This window comes from Phocoena sinus, chromosome 15, assembly GCF_008692025.1.
Source record: "Phocoena sinus isolate mPhoSin1 chromosome 15, mPhoSin1.pri, whole genome shotgun sequence".
NCBI classification, from domain to species: Eukaryota; Metazoa; Chordata; class Mammalia; order Artiodactyla; family Phocoenidae; genus Phocoena; species Phocoena sinus.
Window position 1 is genome coordinate 88,219,826 of NC_045777.1, and position 26,075 is coordinate 88,245,900.

Here is a 26,075-nt window from a genome sequence, read left to right on the forward strand (position 1 = left end):
AGTCAAGCCCCTTGCGACTCCTGCCCTGTGTTGCCCCAGAGAAGCTCGCCCCACGAGGTTGTAGCAAGTGGGCTCCCCCGGGCCTGTGCTCACGACAGCTGGATGCGGTCCTAGTGGGGAGGCGCCCCAGCGAGGGGCAGGGCCTGCTCAGGGCCAGGCGGTGGGTCTGGACCACCGTGTCACTAACCCAGAGGCAGTGCAAGCACTGGGAAGACAGCCGAGAGGGCGCCCGTCTGAGCGCCGCACCCCGCTGGACGCACTGGTCATCGGGAGGCCCTGGCGGGGCCTGGAGGGCAGGCAGTTCAGTGAGGCTGCCTGCTCGCGCCCCTGGGCCCCAGCGCGGGCCTGAGCAGGGCTCAGCAGGCTGAGGTGCAAGTCACCAGGGGAGGCCCTGCCCTCCAGCACTTCCTGTTCTCAGGCCCGCACTGCCCCCCGCGGGCCAGGCTGGGGGTGGGGGGCGGCTCGCGTTTCTGCGGTGAGAAGGGCTGGCTGGCCAGAAGACATTTCTGCAGCTGCCTGTGTGTGTGCACCTTGGCTACGAGGAGCTCCTGGGCCTCAAAGAGCTGCTCAGGGATGGTTTCTCCGGGAGATGCGCGCACGCACACCACACACACACACACACACACACACACACACACACACACACACACACCTGTTCTTTGCAAAAGTAATGCAGGTACTTAGAGCCTCTTCACGTGCGATGCCTCTGGGTTGGAGTGGGCAGCATGGGCGCCTCCCCAGCAGAGACCCCAGGTCCAGGGTCCCCGGACGGCCGAGCCTCGGCCTGACGGTGCCTGACAGGCCTGGGACCTGATGTCCAAGACCCTGGAACTAAGCCCTGGCCGGCCTCCCACGCCCGATTCATGTTTAAACCCCCCGAGCCTCAATTTCCTCCTCCTTGAAGGAGGGCTGGTGATAAAATTAAAACATGACGTGTCAGCTACAGGGGCACTGGCTTCGCCGGCCATAGTGGAGGCTGTCAAACCCTAACAGACCTGAGAAGGTGAGGGAACGGGTCTCACTGGTGTGGACAGCGCGGCCGAGCGTGGTAGCCTCAGGGAGACCAGCCGTGGCACAAACAAGGAGCGCGTGGTGGGCAGAGGCGGCCACGTGTCCCTGCAGGGCGGGCAGCAGCCCCCGGATGGACGTGCAGACACAGGCCCCTCCGCCCGCAAAGCCACACACGCGTCTGTCCCTCCAGACCAAGGCTCCCAGAGCAGGACAGAGGGGAGCTGCTGCCCGCAAACAAAGGGAGTGAGGCCCCAGGGGCCAGAAGTGGGGTTAGGCCTGGCCTGGTCCAGAGGGACAGGGCATTCACAGCCTGTGACCTGTCCAGGCTCTGTGTACGGCCATCACAGACACTGGCATCAAGCCTGGGTGCCACACCCTGCCCTGGAATGAGCTGCTGGAGTGTAGACCACAGGGTGGCTGCCCTGGACAGCAGCTCTACTGAAGCCAAGCTGAACAGAGCCCGACCCTGCCACCCAGCACTGTGCTCCTGGCACAGCCCTGCCCCCAGACGAGCCCTCAGAAGTACGAGAGCCGTCAGGGCAGCTCCACTAACAACATTCTTTAACTGAAACCGCCCACAAGTCCATCAACAGGAGAGGGATGAAGAAACCGGAGGTTTTCACACAGTGGAATGTAACTTGGCCACGAGAACGAGCCATGGGAGAGGCATCTCTCAGACGCACGGACAGCATGGGTGGGGGCAGGGGGGCGGGGATTCACTCGCTGGGAACCGGGGGGCAGGAGCCACCCTGGGAGGAGGAAACTGCAGCGGCCACAGGGGTCTGGGGGCTGTCAGTTGGTTCTGACCTGGTGCTGGTTTGCTGGTTACCTGGTCACCAGGTTACTGGCGTGTGCTGTAAACACCCGCTTACCATCTGTGTGCATTTCCATGTGAACGTTCCAACTCAACAGAAACGTGCATTTTAAGAAGGTGGGAAAGTGGGGAATTACAAGTGTCGGTAAAGCTAAAATTGTATTGGATTTTACCAGCACTGATAGTATTTGCCCTTGATCTAACTGACCCTCCTCATACAACATACAGAGGAGACCCAGGCAGGCGGGGCGGCGGGTGAATCCATCAGCCGTGAAGATGAAAACTCTTTCCTACCTTCGTCACCCAGGCACTGGGAAGAGGTGTGGGTATACACGGAATATAGTCTTACCTGGATGTTGGAAAGGGTTGAATTGTGTTCCCCAAAAATGGTATGTTTAAGTCCTAACCCTGGGGACCTGTGACTGTGGCCTTATTTGGAAATAGGGACTTGGCAGATGGGATTCATTAAGAAAAGGTCATAGTGGATCAGGGTGGCCCTGAGTCCAGTGACTGGTGTCCTTATAAGAAGAGGGGAATTTGGACACAGACCCGCAGGAGAGGCCATGCCACAACAGAGGCAGAAAAGGGAGTGACCTGGCCACAAGCCACAGAACGCCAAGGATCGACAGCCACGCCCAGAAGATGGAAGAGGCAGGAAGGACCCTCCAGAAGCCTTCGGGGGAGGCGGTCCTGCGACACTGTGGTTTCTGCCTCTGGCCTCCGGAACTGAGGAAGAAGAGCTTCCTGACTCTCTAAGCTGCCCGGGTCGTGATGCTTCCCAACGGCAGCCTGGGACACTCACACAGTGTGGACGCATAGGGTTAGAGCTCAGCTGTTGTTATAACTTAAGGAACCAGAAGTGAACCCACATGTTAACGACATCAAAGACGAGGATGGCCACTGCTCTGAGATCTGAGTAGGGACAGTGCAGCGGTCACTCCAGCCACATCTACTGCTGGCCAGCGCCCTTGGGTGCCCTTGGGTGCCCTCGGGCACTCTGAGCCTCAGTCTCCTTGTCCACAAGGTCTGTGGGGTAACAGTGGCCTCCCTGTCTGGGTCTGTGAGGCACTGTGTCTGGCGTGGCGCCCTTTCCTGCACCCACGACCTCGGCCCCACCTTCCTCCAGGCTGTGGGGGTGGTGCCTTCTTTGGGGGCGCCTTCCACTGTCGCCCCAGCTCCTCAGCCCTGCATGACAAGTGCTCAGTGAGCCAGACTCGACCCATTTCAGACTCACTGAGCCTGGCCCGTGGGGTTTTTCTCTTCTTCTGCTTTGCAAGTGATGCTGGGTCTGTGGAACACCAGCGACCGGCTCGTCTGTACTGGAGGTGTTGTCTTGCTGTTGGAGCTATTTTCCCCTCAAAGCTACCACGGGGGCAGGTGTGCTTTCCTTCCCTCCCTGCGTCTGAACACGCTTTGGATCCCAAAACACACACGGCACAGAGGGCGCTGTAGCTCCGGATTCCAAACGCTCAGGAGGCGGCCTGCTGTTTTGGTGAAAATGGACCGTTAAAGCAGCCTCGCCGGGCCGCGGGGAGCGACGGGTCGCCTGCTGGCAAGTGACCTGAGCAGAAGCGCGGTTGCAGCTCCGTTTCCAGCCTGCATTCAGCTGTTGTGCCCTAAATAGCCACTGTTCAAGTGCACCAAATATTCATCATCCCTCGAATGTTTGCAAGTCACAATTGCAAACTCCAGCACACCCAGACAGTCAAAGAGCAAGGACTGACTCGGGGAGGGGACTGCAGTGGCTCCGGGAGCCCCACCGGTGCTGAGTTTACTGTCTTCCTTACTGGAGATACAGAGGTCCCAGAAGGGCAGGGGCCCGAAGCCTCCTGTAATCCAGCCTCATGCAGCGTAAGGCAACCGAGGCCCAGAGAGGGGAGGGAGTGTTGCAAGGTCACACAGCAAGGATACTCTCTATGGCTAGGCCTCACCTTCTAGGTGCCTCCACGTGCACCTGCTCCCTGCCTGGACCCGCCCACCCCACCCCCACCCACGGCCCCGCAGGCCACTGGCACCTAGGTTGGAAGCCTTCACTCTCTCAGCCCCGACCACGTCCGTCACTGTGCCCAGGGGGTCTTCCTCTCCCAAATGTCTCAAAGAGCCACGCTCATCCCCCATCCTCAGGCCTCCTCTGGCGCAGACGCCAGCACCTCCCATCTGACACCCGATAAGCCCTCCCACCCTCCCCGTATAACGTGGCTGACTGACACTCCTGGAAAAAATCCAAACATCCAGGCCCAGATGCCCTGCAGAGTCTGACCTCTGCCCCTCTCCAGCTGCCTGGGCCCGTCTCCCCTCGGGTTCTGTGCTCAAACACAGAACCATCCCACAGAACTTTCTGTGATGCTGGGCGTGTCCAACACGGCACCACCAGTTACGTGCAGCCACTGACGCCTCAGGGTGTGGCTGGTGTGACGAGGGCCTAGGTTGTAACTTCATCTCACTTAAATGAACCTCAGTATAAACAGCCCCGTGATGTACTCCTCTGCACAACAGCACTGGTCCTCCAGACTGTAGAAGCCACCCGGTCCTGGACTGTGCTGCCTTCTCCAGGCTGTCCTCCTGACCGTCACACTTGTGCTCAGGCCTCAGCTGGAGGTCACTGCCTCCAGCTGCCTCCCAAGGGCTCACCAGCCCTCAGTCTCCCGTCTGCCGTCAGTGGCTCGTTCTCTTGTTCGTTCTGCAGACGTATGTGAGGCACCCACCGAGGACCAGGCCCTGCGCAGTGCAGCAGACACACCGCTCTCCATCCCGCCCTAAGCAGCAGCAGTGCCGGGCCTGAGTCACGTCCGCATTCCCAGCACCTGGCAGGAGGCCAGGCCGGGCTCAGTGCTTGTGGGGTGACTGGGCGCGTACCTCTGCCAGCAGGTGGTCACAGCTAGTGTTACGGGCACACCTGGACGCTTCCTTGCCAAGAAGCAGGTTGGATCCTGTTGCAAAGCCCGTACACTCTGGTGCGTCTGCCCAGCCCCACCCCAACTTGCCGAATACCAGCCCCTCCTGGCTTCCTTCTGTAAACTTGGTGCCCTGTCTCCTAAACCAATCCAATAGAGTTCAGACCTCAAACCTCTTCCTACAATGCCTTTGTTGACAGACGGATAAACTGAGTCCCAGTAAGGGGGAATGCATTTACTGGGGGTCACACGACAGTGGCCTGGCCAGGCCTGTTGTCTCTGTGGATACACCGATGCTTCTGAACTTCAGCCACACACAATCACCTGCACCACTATTACCTAGCACGCACACTTTTCGATATTACAATTTAAATACTACACCACAAGCACGAGCTACAACGACATAATAGTTAAATCCAACATCCTCAAAATGAGAAACTTGTGCCTCAAAGGACACCACGTATGTGATAAGGGTCTTATATCCAAAATATATGAAGAATTCTTACCATTTACTAATGGAAAGACAACGAACTAAACAACAGCAAAAGACCTGAAGAGACATTTCTCCAAAGAGGATCTAAGTGACCAACAAGGACATGAAAAGACACTCGACACCACTCGTCAGTAGACAACTATGAATCAGAACCTCAAGGAGACACCACGTCACACACCCGCCAAGATGGCGAGGGCCGAAAAGGCAGGTAAAGACAAGTACTGATGAGCAGCGCGTGCAGGTGGCTGGTGGGACCACACGGTACGCAGCCGCCGAGGAAAAGCGTCTGCAGCTCTTCAAACAGTCACACTCAGTTATTATGTGACCCAGCAATTCCACTCCCAGGCACACAGCCGGGAGAAATGAAAACACGTCCACCCAAAAATCTGTACATGAACGTTCATGCAGCGTTACTCATACAGCCAATAAGTGGAAATAACTCCAACGCCCGTTAACGGATGAAAGTACAAGTAAAATGTGGCCCACCCACACGGGGGAGCGTTGTTCGGCCACAGAAAGGAAGGAAGCTCTGACCCCGGCCACAACACGGATGAACCTTGAATACGTGGTGCTCAGTAAGAGACGCAGACACAAAGAATCAGACAGTGTGTGAGTCTGTTTACATGAAACTCCAAGCTGGCCAAGTCCACAGAGGCAGAGAGTAGCCTAGTGGCTGTCCAGGCCTGGCGGGAGGGCACCATCGGACAGGCTTTTTCTGGAGTAACAAAAAGGTTCTAAAATTGTGGTGATAGATGCACAGTTCCGTGAATATACTGAAAGCTATTGAACTGTAGACTTTAAGTGGCTGAATTATGAAATATGTAAATTACATCTTGATAAAGGTGTTAAAAAATCTTACTTTAACACTAAAGCAAGAATACTCAGCAACTCGTGGGCTAATGTCCTATTTAAATATTTTTCAATGTCTATTAAAAATATATACCCATTAAACTTTAAATGGTGGGGCTTCCCTGGTTAAGAATCCGCCTGCCAGTGCAGGGGACACAGGTTCAAACCCTGGCCCGGGAAGATCCCACATGCTGCGGAACAACTAGGCCCGCGTACCACAACTACCGAAGCCCGCACTCTAGAGCCCGTGAGCCACAACTACTGAAGCCCGCACGCGCCTAGAGCTCGCGCGCAGCAACAAAGACCCAACGCAGCCAAAAATAAAAATAAATAAAATAAATAAATTAAAAAAAAAACAACTTTAAATGGTCGTACACAAACCACGTAAATTACACTTTGGGGGCCCCCCCCCCCCCAGGCTCTACCTCCCACCTCAGGGCTGTTCCTCTCTAGACCCTCTAAGCATACATCCTTCAAGATCTCAGAGGAAAAATACTACCACCTACTTAATTCAGAATCTTCAACTTACAAAGCTCTGGGCGCACCTGGAGACGACTTACTGGACAGTGGACAATACACCACCGAGACGGGGGGCCTGTGTGGCCGACGGGGCGACAAAGACATTGTGGTTTTCAGCTATCATCCCGGCTTCCTGCCAGGGAGGGGTCCAGGCCCACCTGTCACCTAGCCGTCAATGCAACATCTGAGCTCGACCCCGCCTGGCACATCCTCCTCCCCGCACAGTTCCATACTCACTGTTGAGACATCAAGAGGCCTGGAAGGGGCCCCTCTACTCAAGCTCCAATCTGAGAGGGCACAGAGGAGCCCACGGTGGCCAGAAAGTTCTATGAGGAGCCCCCTCCCCTCCAGAACCTTCCCCAAGGAGCCCACATGCAGCCTAGGCCTCACCTCGCCCACATCACCCCTCATGAACGTTGGGGTTCTGTCCTGTGTGAACCAGGCTGGCCGTCCGCCCTGGTCACGGATAGCTGCTCCTTCTGGGGGGGCCCGTGCCCTGGACCTTTGCCACAGTCCCCACCCAGCCCAGCAGCCCCACATGACCTGAATGGCCTCATGGGCTTTTGGGGGTGCAACCCATGCTTTAAAAACAATGAACCGTCTCAACAGTGCAAAAAGGGCCCTGTTTGGTAAGGTAGATAGCTTGTGGGAAGCAGCCGCATAGCACAGGGAGATCAGCTTGGCGCTTTGTGACCGCCTGGAGGGGTGGGATAGGGAGGGTGGGAGGGAGGGAGGGAGACGCAAGAGGGAAGAGACATGGGAACATATGTATATGTATAACTGATTCACTTTGTTATAAAGCAGAAACTAACACACCATTGTAAAGCAATTATACGGCAATAAAGATGTTTAAAAAAAAAAAAAAAAAAAGGCCCTGTTTGAAAGTAACCAAAGATGGCAAACAACTGGGCCCATGAGGGACAAGCAAGCCCCAGGACCACCAGAATGGATGCTGCTCATTTCCGGGGAAGTCTGGCTTCCAAGTGTTCCCTCGCCGCCATCCCCAGTTTTCAGGTGCCACTGAGGGGCTCATTCTGATTTTGGTAGCAGTTTCTATTTTATCTAGAATAGGGATCAGGGGTCAAATCAGCTGACCCACTAGTTTTAGAAACAAAGTTTTACGGGCACGGCTATGCGCATTCACAGACATAGAGTCTGGCTGCTCTCGGGCGAGGAGAGCAGAGCTGAGAGGCTGAGACACAGATCACACGACCTGCGCACTCCCGACCGCAGCCCCTCGCACCTGACCCCCACCGGCCCGGCACTTACTTCATGGGTTTGAACAGTGCTTGCCCGTAGTTCTGGAAGGTCATGATGAGCTTGAGTTGTGTGCCCCCCGACTTCATGGCTGCAACAGGAGGGAGAGAATACAGGGTCACCTGCTGCCTTGGGGCAGGCCCATGAGCTTGATGATGCACTGCTCCAGGCTCTGGGGGGACCCCCGGGTAGCGGTGGCCTGAGGCTGTGGGGTTAGGTCAGGGTATGGGTGCAAATGTGAGGGTCGTGGCGGTGGAGTGGGGAGGGTCCGGGACCAAGGCCCGGGGCAGGCAGATGTTTCAGGGTCAGGAAGCGCCAACCAGGGGCTGGAGGAGCCGTGCTGAGGAGGGTTGGACGGGGCCTGGGAAAATGGGCCGACGGCAGAGGTGGCGGGAGGTTGCCACACTGGAGGGTTGGGTGTGCGGTGGCCCCAGCTGGCGCCCTAGACGGTGTCTCCGCTTGCCCCGACCTCGGCCCCCTCTGTTGAAGGGGGCTCACCACACCCACCCAGCCCCCCGCCATGGGGCTGGGGGCAGGGCTGAGACCCACTCGTCGGTGCCTCGGGGACGCCTTGCACCCTCTCCCGGGGTTGCTCTCGTGGTGACCGGGGTCACGCTAGTGAAGCACCTGGAACAGCGTCGGGCATGTTCAGGTCAGCGGACTTCAGGGGCGAGAGAGGCAAGACCTCAAGGTCCAAGTTCCCATATGTTTCAGGGGCTGCAGGGCTCCATGGGTGCCGAGGCCAGACCTGTCCTCCAGGTCCCTGGCCACCTGCCTGACTCCTGCTGCCAGGTCAGCAGCTCCATCTGAAGGGGACCTAGACCCAGCATCGGAGACAGAGTGACCCAGGTCTGTGGGTGAAGGTCCCCGAGCCTGTGCCCTCCCCATTCCTAACAAGATCCCTGACCCGTATTTGGATGGGCCACCCTGACTTTAAATGAATGAACACTGTCTTCTGGAGACTGGTGGACCACATAGACACCTCCGTGTGGGAGGTGCTGCCAGGTGCCAGCAGGGCCACTGACGTTGTGCCCTCGGCCTCGGCCAGTTCATCTGTGAAGTAGGACCAACGTCTGTCCTTAGGGGTCACGGTCAGGACGCTGGTCCAGCTGTTTTCACAGCCCCTGCCTTGATCTAAGGGTCAGAAGAAGTGAGGCCTGGCCCAAGGATGGCTCAAGTCTGGAGAATGTGACACCAGGAGCCGCTGGGTTCTCTGTTCTCCCCGCCCACCCCATAGCCACGGAGAAAGGCGAGAGCGCATCCATTTACAGGCACTGAGGGGCCAGCCCCGTGGGCACCTGCCCCACGTAAGCCTGTGCCCCGGCCTGGGTCCTCGGCCCAACTTGGGGGTGCAGCCCAGACTTCAGTCCATGACACAGGCCCCAGGATGTTCGAGAAGCAACAGCTTCCGGCCTGGACTACGCCTGATGCCGTGATTTGCTACCATCCAGCTCACCCTTATGGGGGGAGTTCTGCTTACTTGAGAGGGAAACCACAGCACTGCCCCAGGTGGAAACCAGCTCCCGCCCTGGACTTAGACGGAACCCAGTCGGAACACACGCCTGCTGGATTCCGGGGCCGTGGCTGCCAACGGTTCAAAATGGAGAAAGCAAGCGCCGGGGGGTGCGGCTGGGCCAGCAACGCACAGGCTTTGTTTTCGACCCGACATCAGAGAGACACGAGGAGGACCTCAGCTATTCACCGCCTTCTCCGGGTCCCCTGGGGCGGCCTTTGTCCCTCCTCTAGGATGACTGAAGGCCCCTCCGGCCCTGGGCATGGGTGTCCAGCTTACTGGGCATTTTCAGTTCCCTTCCTCCGGGTCAGTCGAGCCAGGCTCCGGGGACTGACGCGGAGGTTTCCCCGGGAAAGGAGGGGGACTGTAGCCCTTCTGGGCCCAGAGCCACCTTCCTGAGCAGCCCGCTCATTAGGCAGGGTGGCCCTACGGCCCCCTGGGCTGCTGTCCTAGCAGGTGAGTGAGCGCCCAGGACTTCTGTCCCGTGGAGCCGCATCTCCACTGCTCGGCACCACCCAGGGCTTTGTCCTGATCTGGATGAGCAACTGTGGGGTGTGTGCTTCAGGCCAGAGGCTGCCCGAATCCTCTCCTGCTGAGTGGCTTCTTTTTAAGTAACTCCAAGTACAGAGTGGTTAATTGTGTCATTTATTCTTTGCACCCATGATTGCGCACAATAGTGATTTAATTATCAACACTATCACTGGCCCAGCCAAAGCCTCTGCAGGCCTGGCTTCAGGGTCCTGAGCCTCTTTAAAGGCGGCTAATAGCCATTGCTAAGCAGCCGGGAGCCCAGCTCTAAAGAAATCTCCGCTGGCCACATGTGTTTTGTGAGTGGATCAAGGGGTTCTGAACGGGGAGCCTTGACGGAGCTGTTCTGAGGGAAAGCATCGGGGGCCTCGCAGGACCTGTTCTCATCGCCACACCACTTCTGGGCTCACGTTCCAAGACTGAAGTGACCATCTGGGTCCAGACACAGCCCAGAGCTGGGGGCGGAGATGTGCTGACCATGGGCAAGGCTGCCCTCCCGGAGGCCTGTCCCCCGATTTGCAGGGTGGGGTCGGGAGACGGGCTGGATTTCTAGCTCTTCTTCCACTTTAAGCTCAAAAGGACGGACGGCGCTGTTGAACCCTGACTCCCAAGGCAGGTTCCCGGCTCCCATGGGGCCTCCGAGGGCTGCACCAACCCCAGGTCACAGCAGTGCCAGGGGCAGGGCCTCCAGCAGCAGACAGCTCTTGTCCAGGGACCCCGGTCTGCAAACCCACCCAGTGGCTCTGCTAAGCCAAGGGCCCAGTCAGAGGCTGCCGTCTCAGCAGCTGGGTGTCCAACAAAAACGACCAGCTGGATGTGGGCGCAGACACCCCCGGGGAGGTGTGCATTCCCCGGGTACGCCTGCAGCCTGGCCGGGCCAGCCCTCCCCTGCTCCCCGCCCAGCAGGAGCCTGGGCCTGGACACTTGCAGCCATGCTCCCGGAGGCTCCACTGGGCTCCACGTGAGAAGATGTCCTGCTTCCTCAGGAAGAGGGGCCTCCTCTCAAGTGTGAATTTGCTGGGAGCACCTCCAGGCACAAAGCCGCACACAGTGGGGCTGAGCGTCCAGTGGAGGCCTTCAGCAGGCTCCAGCTTGCCCAGTGCTGGCCGCCCCACGCAGAGGTAACGAGCGGGGACGCTGCCTAGCCTCTGCTCCCACCTCTTCCTCACCAACACCCCTCAACAGCCCTGTGAGGCAGGTTTCATGGGTCCACACTCATCTTCAAAATCTCTGGGGCAGAAGTGTTCAGGGGTTTTGAAATTTTCAGATGACAAGAGTTGCAGGTGGTGTATCCATCCCACAGATCCTGTAGCCCTGAGCGGGTAGGGGGAGAACCCCGGAATTAAATGCACTCCATGGGAACATTCACTCCAAGTGAGAAAAACAAGGGTTTATAAACAGTCTCTCATTTTAGGCTTTGCCTCCATGTCCATTCATGTTGGGTCGGGTTTTGCTGTCAAATGGGTTATGATTTCAGATTTGCAAGCTGGAGATTACAGGGTCGAGGATATGACCACATCTGTGATCCACAGGAGACACGGGGAGGCCCACAGAAGTTAACCCATCTGCCCAGAGTCACGCTGACTCACGACTGGGGGAGCCGGGACACACCAGGCCTGCTGTTCGCTGTGGGTGATGATACCCGGGGTCCCACCAAGTCAACCTTCCCATGCTCGTCAGGCGCCTGTGAATGCCAGCCTGGGCTCTGACCGGCCCACGGCGCCAAGGAACATGCTGGGTTAGGACCACCTAGGCCAGGGTAGTCCAGCGGGTGAGATCAGCTCAAACAGCCCACAGGACACAGATGGGCAGGCACTCACCCCAGGTCACCCTGCCAGGCGCAGAGCAAGCCAGAACTCCGGGACGTCAGGCAGCCTAAGCGCCGCCGCCCAGGACAGTCGGACCAAAGGGGGTGGGGGTGCCCCAAGGCCAGGCCCCCGGGAGAATGAGGGAGGAGGGTGCCCAGGGCGGGCAAAGCTGCCTGTGAGCCCCTGAGGGCTGTCCTCGGCCTCCGGCGGCTCCCTGGGCTCCTGGGCTCTGCTCTCTGCACAGGGCAACGTCCAGTGAGAGCTGGGAGGCTGTCTGTCCCCTGAGGGGTATGGCGAGCCTGGCTGGCCTGTGGGATCCTTGCAGCCCTGCCTCTAACCAAGACCCTGCACAAAGCCTGAGTTAATACTGTACAAGCCTGGGTGCACTGTCCATCTTCTTGAAATAAGATGCAACGTGCCTGAGCCCACTTGACAGATGAGAGACTGGGACGGACAGCAGCCTGCAAGCATGAGTGCTGCACTTCCCTAAACCCCAACTTTAAAATGCTGCTGTCATTTTCCCGAAAGGCCCACGCTCCCTGCCGCCTTCCATCATGGAAGCCTTCGCCCCACTCAAGACCTGGTCCTCCCAGGTGGAGGTCGCCGCCTCGTAATCACTCTGGACTTTATCTGTCCATCGGCACGTGCAGGTCAGGACGCAGCAGAAGCTTGTAGGGGCTGGATTCACCCCCAACTCCCACGGCCCAGAAAAAGGGGCCCTGAGACGCAGGAGGTACTCAAGAGAATCCACGGAACAGACGACAAACGGTCATCGCACTGGATGTTTCTCGAACAACCTCGTCTACTCAGGAGAGAAGGGGACACCCGGCTGTGGCCTCTCCCATGCAGTCCTCTTCGTCTGCACGGATTGCCTTCCAGCACAGGAGGAGGGCTGGGTGGGGCTGGGGGCCGGGAGGCACTGAGATTCCTCCTGGGCAGCAAGAAGGAGGGGAGACCACCGTCGTGCCCCGGCAAGTTCTCTCTCAGGGTGAACAGCCATATGCTAGGGAGAAGGGTGCTGCCAAAGAGCTCAGCACCGGGTGGAGACACCCAACACAGCCTCTAAAGAGCTCTGGAAACCCAGGCGCCAGCCTCACAGGCAACTCCCAGCTCCCTGGCATCAGCCCAGGTTAGCAGAGCCCCTTCAGCCTCAGGATGGCCCAGACACCAGTAAGACAGTGCCTGGAACCCCCTGCCCCCAGCACGCATGCTCCTGGGGCCTCCCTCCACCCTTCGCGCCTCCTGGGACTGTCCCTCCCACCCAGGGCCTCTGCCCACCCGCTCTGCCCTTGGAGCTATTAGTGACTCATCGGGACCTTCACAAACAGTTGCCTACAGGCCTGAGAACAATGGCGTCAAACCTCCACGCTCAGAAACCACTGCCGACACACTCTCCTGAAACCAGTAACTGGATGCCCTGAAACTTCTGATTCAGCAGATCCCAAAGAACTCAGAGATGTCTCCTCCAAACTACTCCGTGTATGGGGCTCTGCCCTGGATAGAGCTGAGCCCTTGTCACTCCCCGCCTACACGAACCCCAGGAGCACCAGGTGGGCTCTGAGGCAGAGCCTCCCCAGACAACCAGAAGATGCCGAGCTCTCCAAGGCGTCTCCCTGCAGCTGCCAGGGGGACCTCTTCTTAACCCGCGGGGGGGACCCGTGGGGCACCCCCCTGCAGCAGAACAACAGGACTGGGGGCGGCGTATTGCCCCGCCATGCTCATCTTGCAACAGCAGAAGGCAGCCTCCCGCTGCCCCCAAATACTGACAGCATCGAAGGCCTGCAGGCGCCTCCTCTGGGAAGGCTGCCAGTATAACTCGCCCACGAGGTGATGCTCCAGCAAGGAGAGCTGGCCGGGCAGGGAGGTCACCTACCAACACTGGTGATCTTCTGGGCGCCGAGGTCACGCAGCAGGGCCTCCACAGCTGGGTTGTGTCGAGAGTACAACTCATAGCGGTTGATGCCGATGTGGAATTTGAGCCAGTTGGGATAGGAGTCCACGGCCGTGTCCCCTGTGGGTAGGAATTCATCCTCAGGACCTTCGTGTGGCCTGCACAAATGAAGGTGACCCAGGTCAACAGGGAAAGAACAGAATAGCAAGGTCTCGAGATGGATGGGGGAGTTGGCATCGATGCCAAGGTTTTCACTTTGGAGCCGAGCAAACATGGATTTACTCAGAGGTGCCTCTACTCAAACAGGGCCCTGCGACGTCCGCACTTTCTCTGTGGCTGTTGTTCCACCAACTAATAATATACTTGAAGGCCTGTAATTCTCACTTACCCTTGGGAGACGCCACAGACAGCTCTAACTAAAGCAGACCAAACCCAGACCGTCAGCGCGAAGCCCCGCCGCGTCTGTCCCAGGGTCACTGAAACAGCCTGACAAGCATGTCAGCCTGGGGTGCGAGGGGCTGCCGGCTTCCTGGGGGCAGGTGAGCCCAGTCTGGCGGAAGCCTTCGCTGGGTGCTCTGCTTTGGGACAGCAATGATGCAAGAGGCTAAATTTGATTTTCAGGAAGCAGCCGTGGGTGGGGAGAGAGGAAAGTGGCACTCACTCCAGCCGAGGCCCAAATCGAGGACCTGCTGCCAACGTGGCCCATCCTTGTCTCTTGAGCCAAAGGGCCAGTCTGGGGGAGGACAGGCCCTGTTTGCCGCCGGAGGGAAAAGCGGAACTTGTCTAAGCGCTAATTCACCTGCAAGTGAGGCCTTTTCAGCCCCACAATGGACACGATGGGTTACGAGAAGCTGCCCAAGGGCCCCATCACTGACCACTGGCTCTGGGCTCTGTCTCTCCTACGAAGAGGCCCAGGCCCAAATTTCTGAGCGTTTCCGTGAACCTGGCCAGCGGACAAAGCTCAGAGGCCACTAAACACCTTGGAGTGTTTAGACAGAAAACACTGGGTCTGGTCCAGCTGCAAAGGAGAAAGGATTTTATGAGATGCTTTGGAAACCTGGCCTTTCGCCTCTGTTGCCTGTGTAACCTGTGCAGGTACTCGTTTATCGTGGCCTTGCTGTTGGTTAATATTTCACCGCCCAGGGCGGCAGCATCTGCTTATTTTGATCTGTGTGGCTGAGGAGGGCCTTGGGGGGAGGGGTTAAAGCAGGACAGTTTAAAGAGATGCTCCTGGGGGATGCTACTCGCCTTTTAGGAAGCTGTCACCCCCTTGCAGCCTGGGCAGGGGGGAGAACCCCCTTGGTTATGCCTCATGGGGGCCAGCATGCCCCTCTGCTAATGTTTTCTCAGGGACTGGTTTACAAGGCTCATGAGGCCTCTCCAGACCTTCCCGACACGTCCAGCAGAGCGGTGTTGCCAAAAGCACCGGCAGGCAGCGGCTTCCCAAGGAAGCGCCTTCACTCACTGCCTGAGTCCCTTTGTGAGCCAGTGACCAGGGCCTTGCAGGCCAGCGCTGCTTTCCTGTAAATGCAGAACTCACTCTTCCCGGCTCCTGCCTGCCATGTCTGCCTCCCAGGTCAGTGGCCACAGGAAACAGCTCCCAAAGCACCCAGCGGCCCTTCTCAGGGAGGCAGTCATTCTGGAGATAAAGGCAGTGCCCAGAGCCTGCACGCTGCCCGCCCCACAAAGCTCCCCTTCCGGGGGCCTCTGCCTTGGGGTCCACGCCCTCTGCGAGTCTCTGACCCTGAGCCTCTTTACACAGCGCCTTGGATGTGCAAGGATCTTTATTCTCAAGGGGCGCGTGGCTGCCCCGGGTGTCGGGCCTGCCAGCACGGGCCTCAGCAGCTGCAGCCCCACTCACCAGTCTGGCTTCTCCGCTGCCGCCGCCTTGGGGTTGAACCTGATGTCGCTGTTCACGTTGAAGAGGACATCGTCCTCCGTTAGCGGCGGAATGGCTACCTGGTACAGTGGGTGCTGGAACAGCCTGGCCAGGAGGGAGCCGTCCCCGCTCGGGCCGGGGGGCGGCACAGGTCCACGCGTCCCGTGGTCTCTGAGCAGCGGCCGGTGACCAGGGTCTAAGGGTCGCAGGGCGCCGGGATCCTGCCCCGGCAAGGCGCCCTCGACCGGTTCGGCTGCGGGTGGCAGTTTCTCAAGCGAGTGGGACGTGAGATTGGAGGAAGGGTCGGAGCTGAAGTCCTGCAGGATGCGCAGTGTGTGCTTGTTGGGCCAGCCCGCGTCGCCGGCGGCGGAGGCTGCTGCCGGGGGCTCCCCCGGGCGTCCGCGCGCCTGGGCCCAGCCGGGTGCCGCCGCCTCGGCCGCGGGCTGCGCGCAGGAGCAGCCGGGTTCCCCCGAGGGCTGCGCTCCGCTCCGCTCCAGCTTGGGCAGCAGATCCAGCACGATGTGCAGCGCGCAGGCCACCAGGAACGCCATCAGGATGAGCACGCGGAATCTGCGCACCAGGATCATCTTCATGGCCCGGCGGGCGAGCGGGGCCTGGAACTCCGGGCGCCCCCAGAGCGCGCTCCCCCCGTGCCCTTCTAGTCTTGGCTTGGTACGAACGCGGTGCCGCGGCGCGGATCAAGGTCCATCTGGCGTCGACCAGCTACTCGTCCCGGGGCTGTCCCACGCGTAGGGCGCCCACCGCCAAAGCGCCCGCTCGCCGGGCCATTTCGGGGCCGCTCCCTCTCGCCTCTCCGGAGCGGCCGCGCCCTCAGCCGGCCGGGCCCAGCGGCCCTCGTCCGCGAAGCTGGGGGCGCAGCTCGGGGAGGCCCCGCGCACGTAGCGGCCCGCTTGGGTCTCCGGGGCCGCGGCCGCGCTCATCAGGCGCGCAGGGGCAGGACACTTAGGCCCATCCCGGCCAAGGCGCGGCGGCCTGGGGTGAGGGGGGGTAGGCGACCGCGCGGCGCAATCCGATCCGAGGCTCGGCGCAGTCTCTTGCGCTGCTTCGTGGGCCGCGCTAGGCGCCGAGCCGGCCGGGCGGAGAAGGGGCGGCTCCTTCGGGCAGGGCTCGGTTCTCTCACGCTGCGGCCCGCAGGCGGGCGACCTGGAGGGGAATGAGGGCGCAGGGCCGCGGGGACCGAGGAGGGGGCGGGAGCCCGGGGGTGGCGCACGGAGCGTCCGGCGAAGTCCCCGGGCAGGTGCACCGGCCGTCCCCGGAGCGCAGCCCCCGCTCAGCCGAGCCTCTCCCGGGGCGGTCAGATATCCGAGCGCCGCGGAGCCGCCCCCCGCGTCAGCGCCCTTAGATTGGCGGAGCCGCAGCCCCGCGAGCCCGGGCCTACGCTGCTCCCTCTGTTTTCTCCTCCCCTCGGCCGCGCCCCGCGATGCTCTGCAGCTCCCGGCCCGCTAAAGAGAGGGCGCTTTCTTCCCGCGGTTTGCCCAGAGAAGACAGAGAGGAAAGCAGACGGCGCTGATCCCGCGCTGCGGGTTCTGCCGAGAAGGGCTCCCCGGCCTGGCTGCCGCGCCCAGGACCTCGGCCCACCCGGGGCAGGCCGCCGCCAGCTGCAGCCTCTCGGCTCCTCCCCGATAAGCCGAGGGCCAGAACCCAGGCCAAGTCCCTCCCCGGAGGCGCTGGGCGTCTGCGCCGCCGGATGAGCTCCCTCTGGGCGGCGACCTTATGCCCCACGCCCCCGCCTTGGGCGGGTGCCGCGCCCCAGGCTGCCGGCGAAGGGGAGGAGGAGGGGGCGTTGGGGTCGCCACCGCGGGAGACGATGAGAGGAGCGAGGTGTTGGCCCAAATCCGGAGGGGAGGCCCGCACCGGGGCGAGGCTCCTGCACGCTGGGGCCCCATCCCACCTCGAGGGGACCACGCCTGCGCCTTAACTATGGCGGTGCCGGTGCCCCAGTTAGAATTCGCTTGGCACAGAGAGGTGCCCGGCGTGTGCGGGAGGCGGCATCTCCCTCGCTTTGGGCGGGACTTTGTGTGTGTGTGTGTGTGTGTGTGTGTGTGTGTGTGTGTGTATCAATTGGCCTCGCCAGATGCGCAAAATTGGCCACCTGCAGCCAGGGGCGTGGTACTTCTGTGCCCACACAGCTTCTGGACCCCCAGCCCGCAATAGGGATTTTTAAAAAAAATTAATTAATTTTATTTATTTATTTTTGACTGCGTTATGTCTTTGTTGCTGCGCGCGGGCTTTCTCCAGTTACGGAGAGCGGGGGCTACTCTTTGTTGTGGTGCGCGGGCTTCTCATTGCGGTGGCTTCTCTTGTTGCCGAGTTCGGGCTCTAGGCGCACGTGCTTCAGGAGTTGTGGCTCACAGGCTTAGTTGCTCCGTGGCATGTGAGGCCTTCGCGGACCAGGGCTGGAACCCGTGTCCCCTGCATTGGCAGGCGGATTCTTAACCACTGCGCCCCCAGGGAAGCGCCCAGTAGGGAATACTAATGTGCATTTAGGCCTGAAGTCATAGTTGGGAAGGTGAGTGAACCTGGCCAAAGGAGACGTCACAAACACACCTCCCACCAGGCTTACTGCCCCCTGCCCTCCAGGGGCTGAAGTTTCCAAGGACGAAGCCTCTCTGGCAGGACTGAGGGGAGCCACTCTCTGGTGGGAGCCCTGGGGTGGGACCCCTAGTCTCCCCTTGACTCACTGTACTGCCTTCTCAGGACTGCAGTTTTCTCTTGCATGGACTCAGGGTCCATTTTCCCTGAGACTCACCATTGAATCTCAGTGCCTGGCCCAGTGCCTGACATTCAGAAGGCACCCATTAGATACTTGGGGTGAAGGAGGGGAGTCCCAGCCCAGCAAGTCAGTGAAATAGATGTTTCTGAGGCCATCTGAAGTAAGTGAAGGGCTGGGCCCTCCTGGAACTGGATCTGGAGGATGTATTGGGGCCAGGGCTGGGGGTGGGTGGGGACGAGAGAGTGAAGGTGGACTTGACTGGAAATGGAGCATTTGGGGGCATTTTCATCCCCTGGAGATGGAGCTCCTCCCTCCCTCCCTCTCACACTGACAGCACCATTTGTGTGCAGAAGAGGTAACTTTGGACAAGGGTTACTCAGAGAGGCCAAGGAGATGCTGTGCAAACTGAGATGGAGGTTGAGAAGCACCAACCCCCATCTGGGGGAGGGGGAACCCGGCAGGAAGGAGCTTAGGTCTGTGGTCACCCTGGCGTCTGCCTCGGCCTGGGGGTTCTATAGGCTCCAGCGCCCCACCCACCCACCCAGGCCTCCCATGTTCAGTGTCCGTGGGGTGGGCGGATCCCATGGACCGTGGACATTAAGAGTGGGGGCCTCGGGCTTCCTTGGTGGCGCAGTGGTTGAGAGTCCACCTGCCGATGCAGGGGACGCGGGTTCGTGCCCCGGTCCGGGAAGATCCCACATGCCACGGAGCGGCTGGGCCTGTGAGCCATAGCCTCTGAGCCTGCACGTCTGGAGCCTGTGCTCCGCAACGGGAGAGGCCACAACAGTGAGAGGCCCGTGTACCGCAAAAAAAAAAAAAAAAAAAAAAAAAAAAAAGAGTGGGGGCCTCACTGGGGCCCCCTGTGCACTTAGGTTACCTCTCCCCCCACCCCCATCATTCTCTTGGGACATATATTATTTGGACCCCACCCCTGGATGGCTCCCGTGCACAGTTCTTGCTTCATCTCAACTATCACCTTGGAAAATCATTGTCTCACTAGCCTCACCCCACTTCCTCTCATCCCGCCACTCTAATTATTTTCCCGGCAACGCCATCACCATGGGAAGATACTGTACCGTCTTCTGTTCTCATTTATGGTTCGTATCCCCTGAAATGCACATGCTCCACAAAGATCGGTGCCGCGTTCACACCCGTGCCCTGGTCAGATGTAGGGCGTGTGTCAAAGAAGGGACCACAAGCCACCATCCAACTTGGGGTCAGGTGTCAACAGGCGAAGGTGACGTGAAAAAAGCCTTTGAAAACAGAGCACTCACCACAGGAGGTCAGAGTACGGAAAACTCTTGGCCAGGTCTTTCTGCCTGACGGTTCCTTATATTTTGCTCTGAGAACTAATTTGATTTGGCTTAATGGACTCAGCCAAGGAAATATACACATACACACACAGACGTGCACGGACACACACATACACACGCACACACAGGGAGGCACAGCCACAGACAAATACACACACACACTCAGAGACATACACACAGGTACACACACATGCCCACAAATGCACAGGGTCCGAGGCTCCCTTAGGCCTCTGCTGTACTGTCCCTGGGCAGAGGCCAGGACAGGTGGGGTTACTCCCGGAAGGGCACCAGGAGGTTAGATGCGGCCTCATCCAAGGCTGAGGAGTAGTAGCAATGGGAGCTTTTTCCTCCCAAAGGCTGGCACTCCAATAAACCAGTGTTAAATATGTCAGGTGGTGCCAGGAATTACGTAGAAAAATAAAGTTGGTACCACAGAGAGGGAATAATGCATGTTCTGGGTGAGGGGACTGCTATTTACACGGGGGCGGCCCCTGAGAAAAGGACATTTGACGAGAAACCTGTATGGGAGGGAACAAGCAACTTGGAGGTCTGTGGGGCTGGAGTCCTCGGCAGGACCGGCCCTGGTCCTGAGTGGGGTCACCTGGATGCCGAGCCTGGTGTTTGTTGAGGATCCTGGACAGGAGCCACCTTCTCCACTGTGTGACCTCACCTGGGCTTATCCTAGGAAATCCGACGTGAGGCCCCGGCTCGAGGCTCAGCAGCTGCCCTGCAAGGACAGGAGGAGGATACTGGGGCTGCAGGGGTGGGTGCACCTCACAGGAGGTGCTGGGACTGGGCCAGAGGACAAATGGGGGTTCCCAGTGAGGAGTGTTCCAGGCAGAGAGAGGTGAGGTCCCTGCGGACAGACACAGGGGACACGCCACCTGCCTCTTCCCCATCTAGGGCCCCTTGTTCTCCCACGTGCCAGGGGCTCCTTCCACCCACAATCTCCCCAGGGTGTGGGGAGCCGCCAGTGGGCCTGGCTCAGGGGGCTCTGTTAGTCTTTTCAAGCAGAAAGGGCTGCTGGTGGCGACTGGAGACGGGAGAACAGGGCATGGACCGCCTTTGTGCAGAAGGGGAGAAGTGCACACACTCGCTTGCGGGTGTCATGGGAGGGGTGCGGGACCACACTGGAGCCTAATCCAGTCTCACCTGTGAAGTGGCACCTGGAAACCTGGGACAGGCTGGGAAGAGACTTGCGCAGTGAAGTTCGAGCGTGCGTTGGGGCGGGAGGGGGACGACCGTCCCAGGACCTGTGGGCCGACAGCTGCAGGGTGACAGTTGTCCTGCAGGGCTGGGCAACATTCCAGGAGGGCCCAGGACCCTCCTTCCTGAGTTGGGGGGGTAGAAAGGGGAGCAGCATAGCCTGCAAGCTGCCATACCTCCTCCTTCTGGGACACCAAGCCTGCCTTCCCCACTGCCGCCCCTCTGTACCCGGCCGGCCCATGTCCAGCCTGGAGTGGAGGAAGGAGACCTGGAGGGACCCGCCCACCAGCTCAGGTCCCAGTCCCACCCCTGTGTTTTCCTAAGGATGACTCATCCCGGACCCACCAGGGAGGCTCCTGGGCTGTTTACCACAGGCCAGCCCTGGCCGCAGGCTATTCTGGGAGCTGGGGGTTGGGCTAGCTGGGCTGGTGGAGGAGGTTTGTCTCTGGGTAGTGGGCGGGGTGTGGGGGGGTGCGGGCATCCACGTGTGCTCAGGTGTCACGGGGTTTGGGGTTTTAACCCTTGTCAGGGGGAACTAGAAAACATGGAAAGATTCTTGCCCTCCCCCGCCTGCCTGGGACTTGGGGCCGTTGGGGTAATGGGCCTGGAGAGAGGGATTTACACTGACCACTAGCAGGCGGGACGCCTCCGTAGGTGAGGGGGACAATAAGACCAGTGTTATCTGTGCTGGGCTTGGGGGGGACTCTGAGGGGCGGCCGCAGTGGGGTTAGCATCCTGTGGACCCACGGGCCCCGCCAGCCAGCCCACTGAGTGCCTCCTGCTGGGGCTGCGGCCCATTCATTCTCCTGTCCTCGTCCTCACAGCCACAGCCTGAGGGGTCTTTGGAAAATAGAGCCCCTTTGTTCTAATTAAAAATGACAGATCAAGATGCCAAAGAAATGAGCAAATTAAACAGTAAAAAAGCTTGACTTTATTTTGCACATTTGGTATCACTCAAATACATAATATGTTATTTTCTATCATATATGGAATAGCCACCAAAAACTGACCATCTACTGACTATAAGGAAAATTGTCAAGAAATTCCAAAGGAAGAAAATGTACAGTCTGTTCACTGAGTGTGTGTGTGTGTCTGTATGTGCACAGACACATGCACATACGGATACATAAGCATATATCATCTACCGTTGGTTCATGGAGTGTGTACGTATATATACCACACACATATATACAGATACTTCTGCAAACGTCATCTACAGTCTGTTCACTGAGCACAGTGCAGTTTGATTAAAAATAGAGCTAAGCTTTCAAAATATTTCTACCTGGAAATTAATACCACAAACAAAAGCACTGCTCTATATAATTTGGGGGTTATGAAGGAAACCAAAAGGCAAATTAGACCATTTAAAAATGAACACAGGGCTTCCCTGGTGGCGCAGTGGTTGAGAGTCCGCCTGCCAATGCAGGGGACGCGGGTTCGTGCCCCGGTCCGGGAAGCATGATCCATGGCCGCCGAGCCTCTGCTCTGCAACGAGAGAGGCCACAACAGTGAGAGGCCCGTGTACCGCAAAAAAAAAGAACACAAATGAGAACGGCACCTATTAAAACCTGTAGGATGCCACCAAAGGGGTACTCGGAGGAAACTTGGAGTGATGACCGCATTTGTTAAAAAATGATAATGACTAAAAATAAGCGAACTAAGCTTTCAGTTAGAGAAACTAGGAAAAGAACAGTAAAATAAGCCCAAATAAAGAAGGAATGGATTCCTACAGAACAAACCAAAAACAAATGCCATAGAAAACAAACAGCCGTGGAGATGGCAAATAAAACAAGAAGACATTTCTTTGGAAAGACCAGTGGAAGAGTCAAAATGCTGTGAAATCTGATGGAGAGAAAAGAGAAGAAAAAGAGGCCTCTAAGCTAAGGGGCGGTGTGGCTAGAGGAGTGAGTTCTGGTCCTGCAAATCTCTGGCCTCAGGAAAAGCAGGGGAGAAGGCGGAGTGGTAAGAATCTGGTGGTGTAAGATCTCCCGTGCCCAGGGAGCATGGTGGGGCGGGGCGGGGCGGGGGAGCTCCACGAGGGCCCCGTAGGGTGGGGGATCTGGCAGATTGAGAAGAAGGGGACAGTTACTGGGCAGTGCGTCCAGAGCGCCTGGGGCAGAAATGGACCTCGTGAGGGCGTCAGCAGCACCCATCTCCCAGAAGCTCTGGTGCAGGTCTTGGGGGTCTGGGTGCTGGCTGGGCAGTTTGTTGTATTGGCCCAGCTGTGGTGTCCAGCTGGCACCATAGTGCACTCTGTTCTGTGAACACACAGATATCACAACGCAGGCACCTTCAGATCCAAACGGAAAGGCATGCAGGAGTATTTGGGGTGCTGCTTTGGGACTGCCTGAATCATCCAGGGCCATGGCCCCCAGGATGGGAGGGTCTGGGCAGGATGAGGACACAGTAATTAGAGACGTTATTAATTTAGTTGTCTCTTTCCTTTCAATAATTGAGGGATAATAGATGTCCACTGCTAACCTGAACAGCAAAAGCCAAAACTGATAAGACTTACTAAATATTTTTGTCTCCAAGTTACCAGTGACACCATTCTGTCTTTTCTGGGGTGTAGGGGAGTAATTTTAGAAGGAGGCATTTTGTAAAATTAAAAGGCACTCACCAAACATTCTGCATGAATGTAATTTACAGGTTTAATGATTAGAGATGCAAATGCAGACCTCAGACAAATAAGATTTCATATTTAAAGGCAAACGCAAGATTCAAGTGAGAGAATAAATTACAGCAAAAATTCTTATGCAGAGCTACCAAATTTCTGGATCTGGAGCAAAAACCTCATGCTGACAAGCCACATGGTGGGATGTCAGGTTCTCCCCGGGGGAACAGCCTGCTGTGGGGTCCATTGACCATGCCCCAGCTTGAGGTCCACCCTGGTGGCCCCATCCAACAGCCCTGTTGCCACAGTGATGGCTTCCAGTAATCAGCCCTTTCTGAGAACTCCATCTCCTCTGCCAACCCATGAAGATTCCACGTCTCCTCTGGTGTCGGGGGGAAAGCCCCAGGCTCTGCCCTTGGAGGGGCATGGCCAGAGGGGTCCCCTCACAGCCCTGGCCAGGGAGGACTCTCTGAGTTAGGGTTTCACGTCCAACCCAGACAAAACCCGCTGTTCTTTATGGTACCATAGAAACAGACACAGGACAGAGCTCAGCTCGTCCTCCTGGCAAATGGGAGATTGCTGGCATTTCTGGCCCTGCCTGCCAATACGTCTGGGGGCAAAGGGCACAGGAGCGCAGCTCTGCCACTTGTCACTCAGAGGGACAGTGGCCTGTGCTCCCGAGACTGCTTGCAGGACCACGGGGGAGGGTTTAGGAAGGGTCAGACAGTGAACACGGTAAAAGTTCAGGGGTGTAAAATGGTTTCACATAAATAATCTGGAAACAGCTGCCTAGAATGTTCTTTACGTTGGAAAGTATGCTTTGAGATGATTATTCAGGATTTTATAGGCCATTGCTTGCCTGAGCCCCAGGCTGGCTTCTGGCTTTGCAGGAAAGTGATGTCATGTTTTACGAGTGGCAGATGGCTTTTATCACAGCTCTGCATCATCGCCTTGGTGACAGGGCTGTGCGCTGCCCTGGGACGGGGTACTGCATGGCTGCACGCGGGCCGGCTCTGCAGATCGGGCCTCGAGCAGGGGCTGGACGAGGTCTGACCAAGTGCGTTCCTCTCTGCAGCTTCGCGGCAGCAAGGACAGCACCCGTGCCCCCTGCCCCACCCCCTCAGGGATGGCGTCCACTCCAGGGCCCACGGAGGCCTCTGGCCTCCTTTATCCCCGCCTTGCTCTGCAGTCACCTGCACAACCTTCCTTGGCCAAACCCCGTTCTCTTTATCAGAAGACAACAAAAGCAGCTCTTCCTCTTCATCGGCGCCCCTCCAGTCCAGGCCCTCCTCGAGGGGCAAAGGCCAAAGTCTCACTCCCCTCTGCTCGCTCCCACCGGGCGCGAGGGCGACGGACGCCTGCCTCCCAAGGGCTCCCGTAAGCTTGAGCTGCCCCAGCCTCCCAAGCGCTGCAACACAATTTGGAAAGAAGGACTGAGTTCACTCCAGGGAAATCACTGCGTTTGATCCAAAGAGGCAACAGCTTCAACTTCCCCTCAAAGCTTTGGCTCGTCTCCACTCTCTCCAGAGATTAAAGGAAAACTTGGGCCCACCAGAGGGGGCCCAGCACCCAGGACCCCAGCTGGGCCTCCAGAATGAGGAGTCAGAGGAAGGCTCAGAAGCATCGGCCAGGGCAGGTGAGGCAGGGCGGAGCCCCGGGTAAAGTATGGTCCAAAGCCAGGGGCAGAGGGACTGAGGCGGCAGAGATGTGAGTAGGGGGTCCAGAACCTTCTCTAAAGGATCCCAACAGCCCAAGCCCATGTCTCCAGCTCACAGGAGGGAGGAGAAGCGGGCGTCAAGCTGGCCCACTTCTCTCGGGCACTCTGTGATCTGAGTCAGCACAGCATGGACCCTGTGCCTTCCAGGACACACTCCCCACCCCACCCCATCCCTCTGAGCAGACCTCACTACAGGCTGCTGCGGTCAGACAGGATCTGACTGTGGTCCATGCTGGTGCCATGCAGAGTGGTCTTTATTTTCTCAGAGGAGCCAGGGAGGGGCCCCTGAGAGGCTGTGGGGACGCTGAGTTCTCTTTAGAAACCCGCCCCCCCACTGGCCCTAGGCCTCAGGGGACTTGGAGGGGATGGGACCCCTCCCTGGGACTCAGCCTCTGCAATGGTCTGTGTTCCCGCATCATGTCTGACTCTCAGCCTGGCCTCTCACTTCAGAAGGCAGGTGTGGAGGAGACCTGACGATGCTTTCAGACGCTTCAGCAGTTTGGACTAAAAATAGGGTTAATGAGGAGCGTAGAAGCAGGTGCCGCGCCCACAATGATGCGAAGCGACGGTGACTTCCCAGAAATCCCACCCTGCAGTCCTGGAGCCTTCGGCCCCAGTGCTGACATCCCCTACCCAATCCATATCCTTCACTCTGCAGAATGGTCGGGGCAGCCCCCAGGACTGGGGTTCCCCCAGCAGCCTCCCAAGGCCCCGCATTGCCTACAGTGGGGTGTGGCCTCCCTGGAACACAGGAATCTGGAATTGCTCCCCCGGACTCCGGGCACAAGGCCAGCACTACCAGGCAGCAGGGGGCCAGGTGTGACTTGGGGGACGTTGCTCAATCCCTGAGTCCCTGGGGAGTGACCTCCTGGACAGTCACTAGGCTCCCGAAGGGCTGACGCTGCCCTTGGAGGCCTGGGGGCCTGCAGCCACGCCCGCTGTGAATCCAATCCAGTGTCTTAGGACCAAGAACAAAGTGACCATCTGGGGTGTGGCTAATGTTATTTTAAATACCTATGGAACCCGCTGATCTAA

At 58.4% G+C, this 26,075-nt stretch overlaps 1 protein-coding gene across 1 annotated transcript in view; it reads right to left on the minus strand.

Moving 5' to 3' along the window:
- Positions 1-16,082, minus strand: part of FAM20C (FAM20C golgi associated secretory pathway kinase) — a 37,090-nt gene extending 21,008 nt beyond the window's left edge. Inside the window, exons 1-3 of the mRNA XM_032603807.1 lie at positions 15,439-16,082; positions 13,560-13,735; positions 7,850-7,928 (exon numbers count right to left, since the gene is read on the minus strand). Coding sequence (XP_032459698.1) covers positions 7,850-7,928; positions 13,560-13,735; positions 15,439-16,049 — 866 coding nt within the window. The 5' untranslated portion in view covers positions 16,050-16,082. The remainder of the gene's footprint in view (positions 1-7,849; positions 7,929-13,559; positions 13,736-15,438) is intronic.
- Between the last annotated feature and the right edge of the window lie 9,993 nt (positions 16,083-26,075).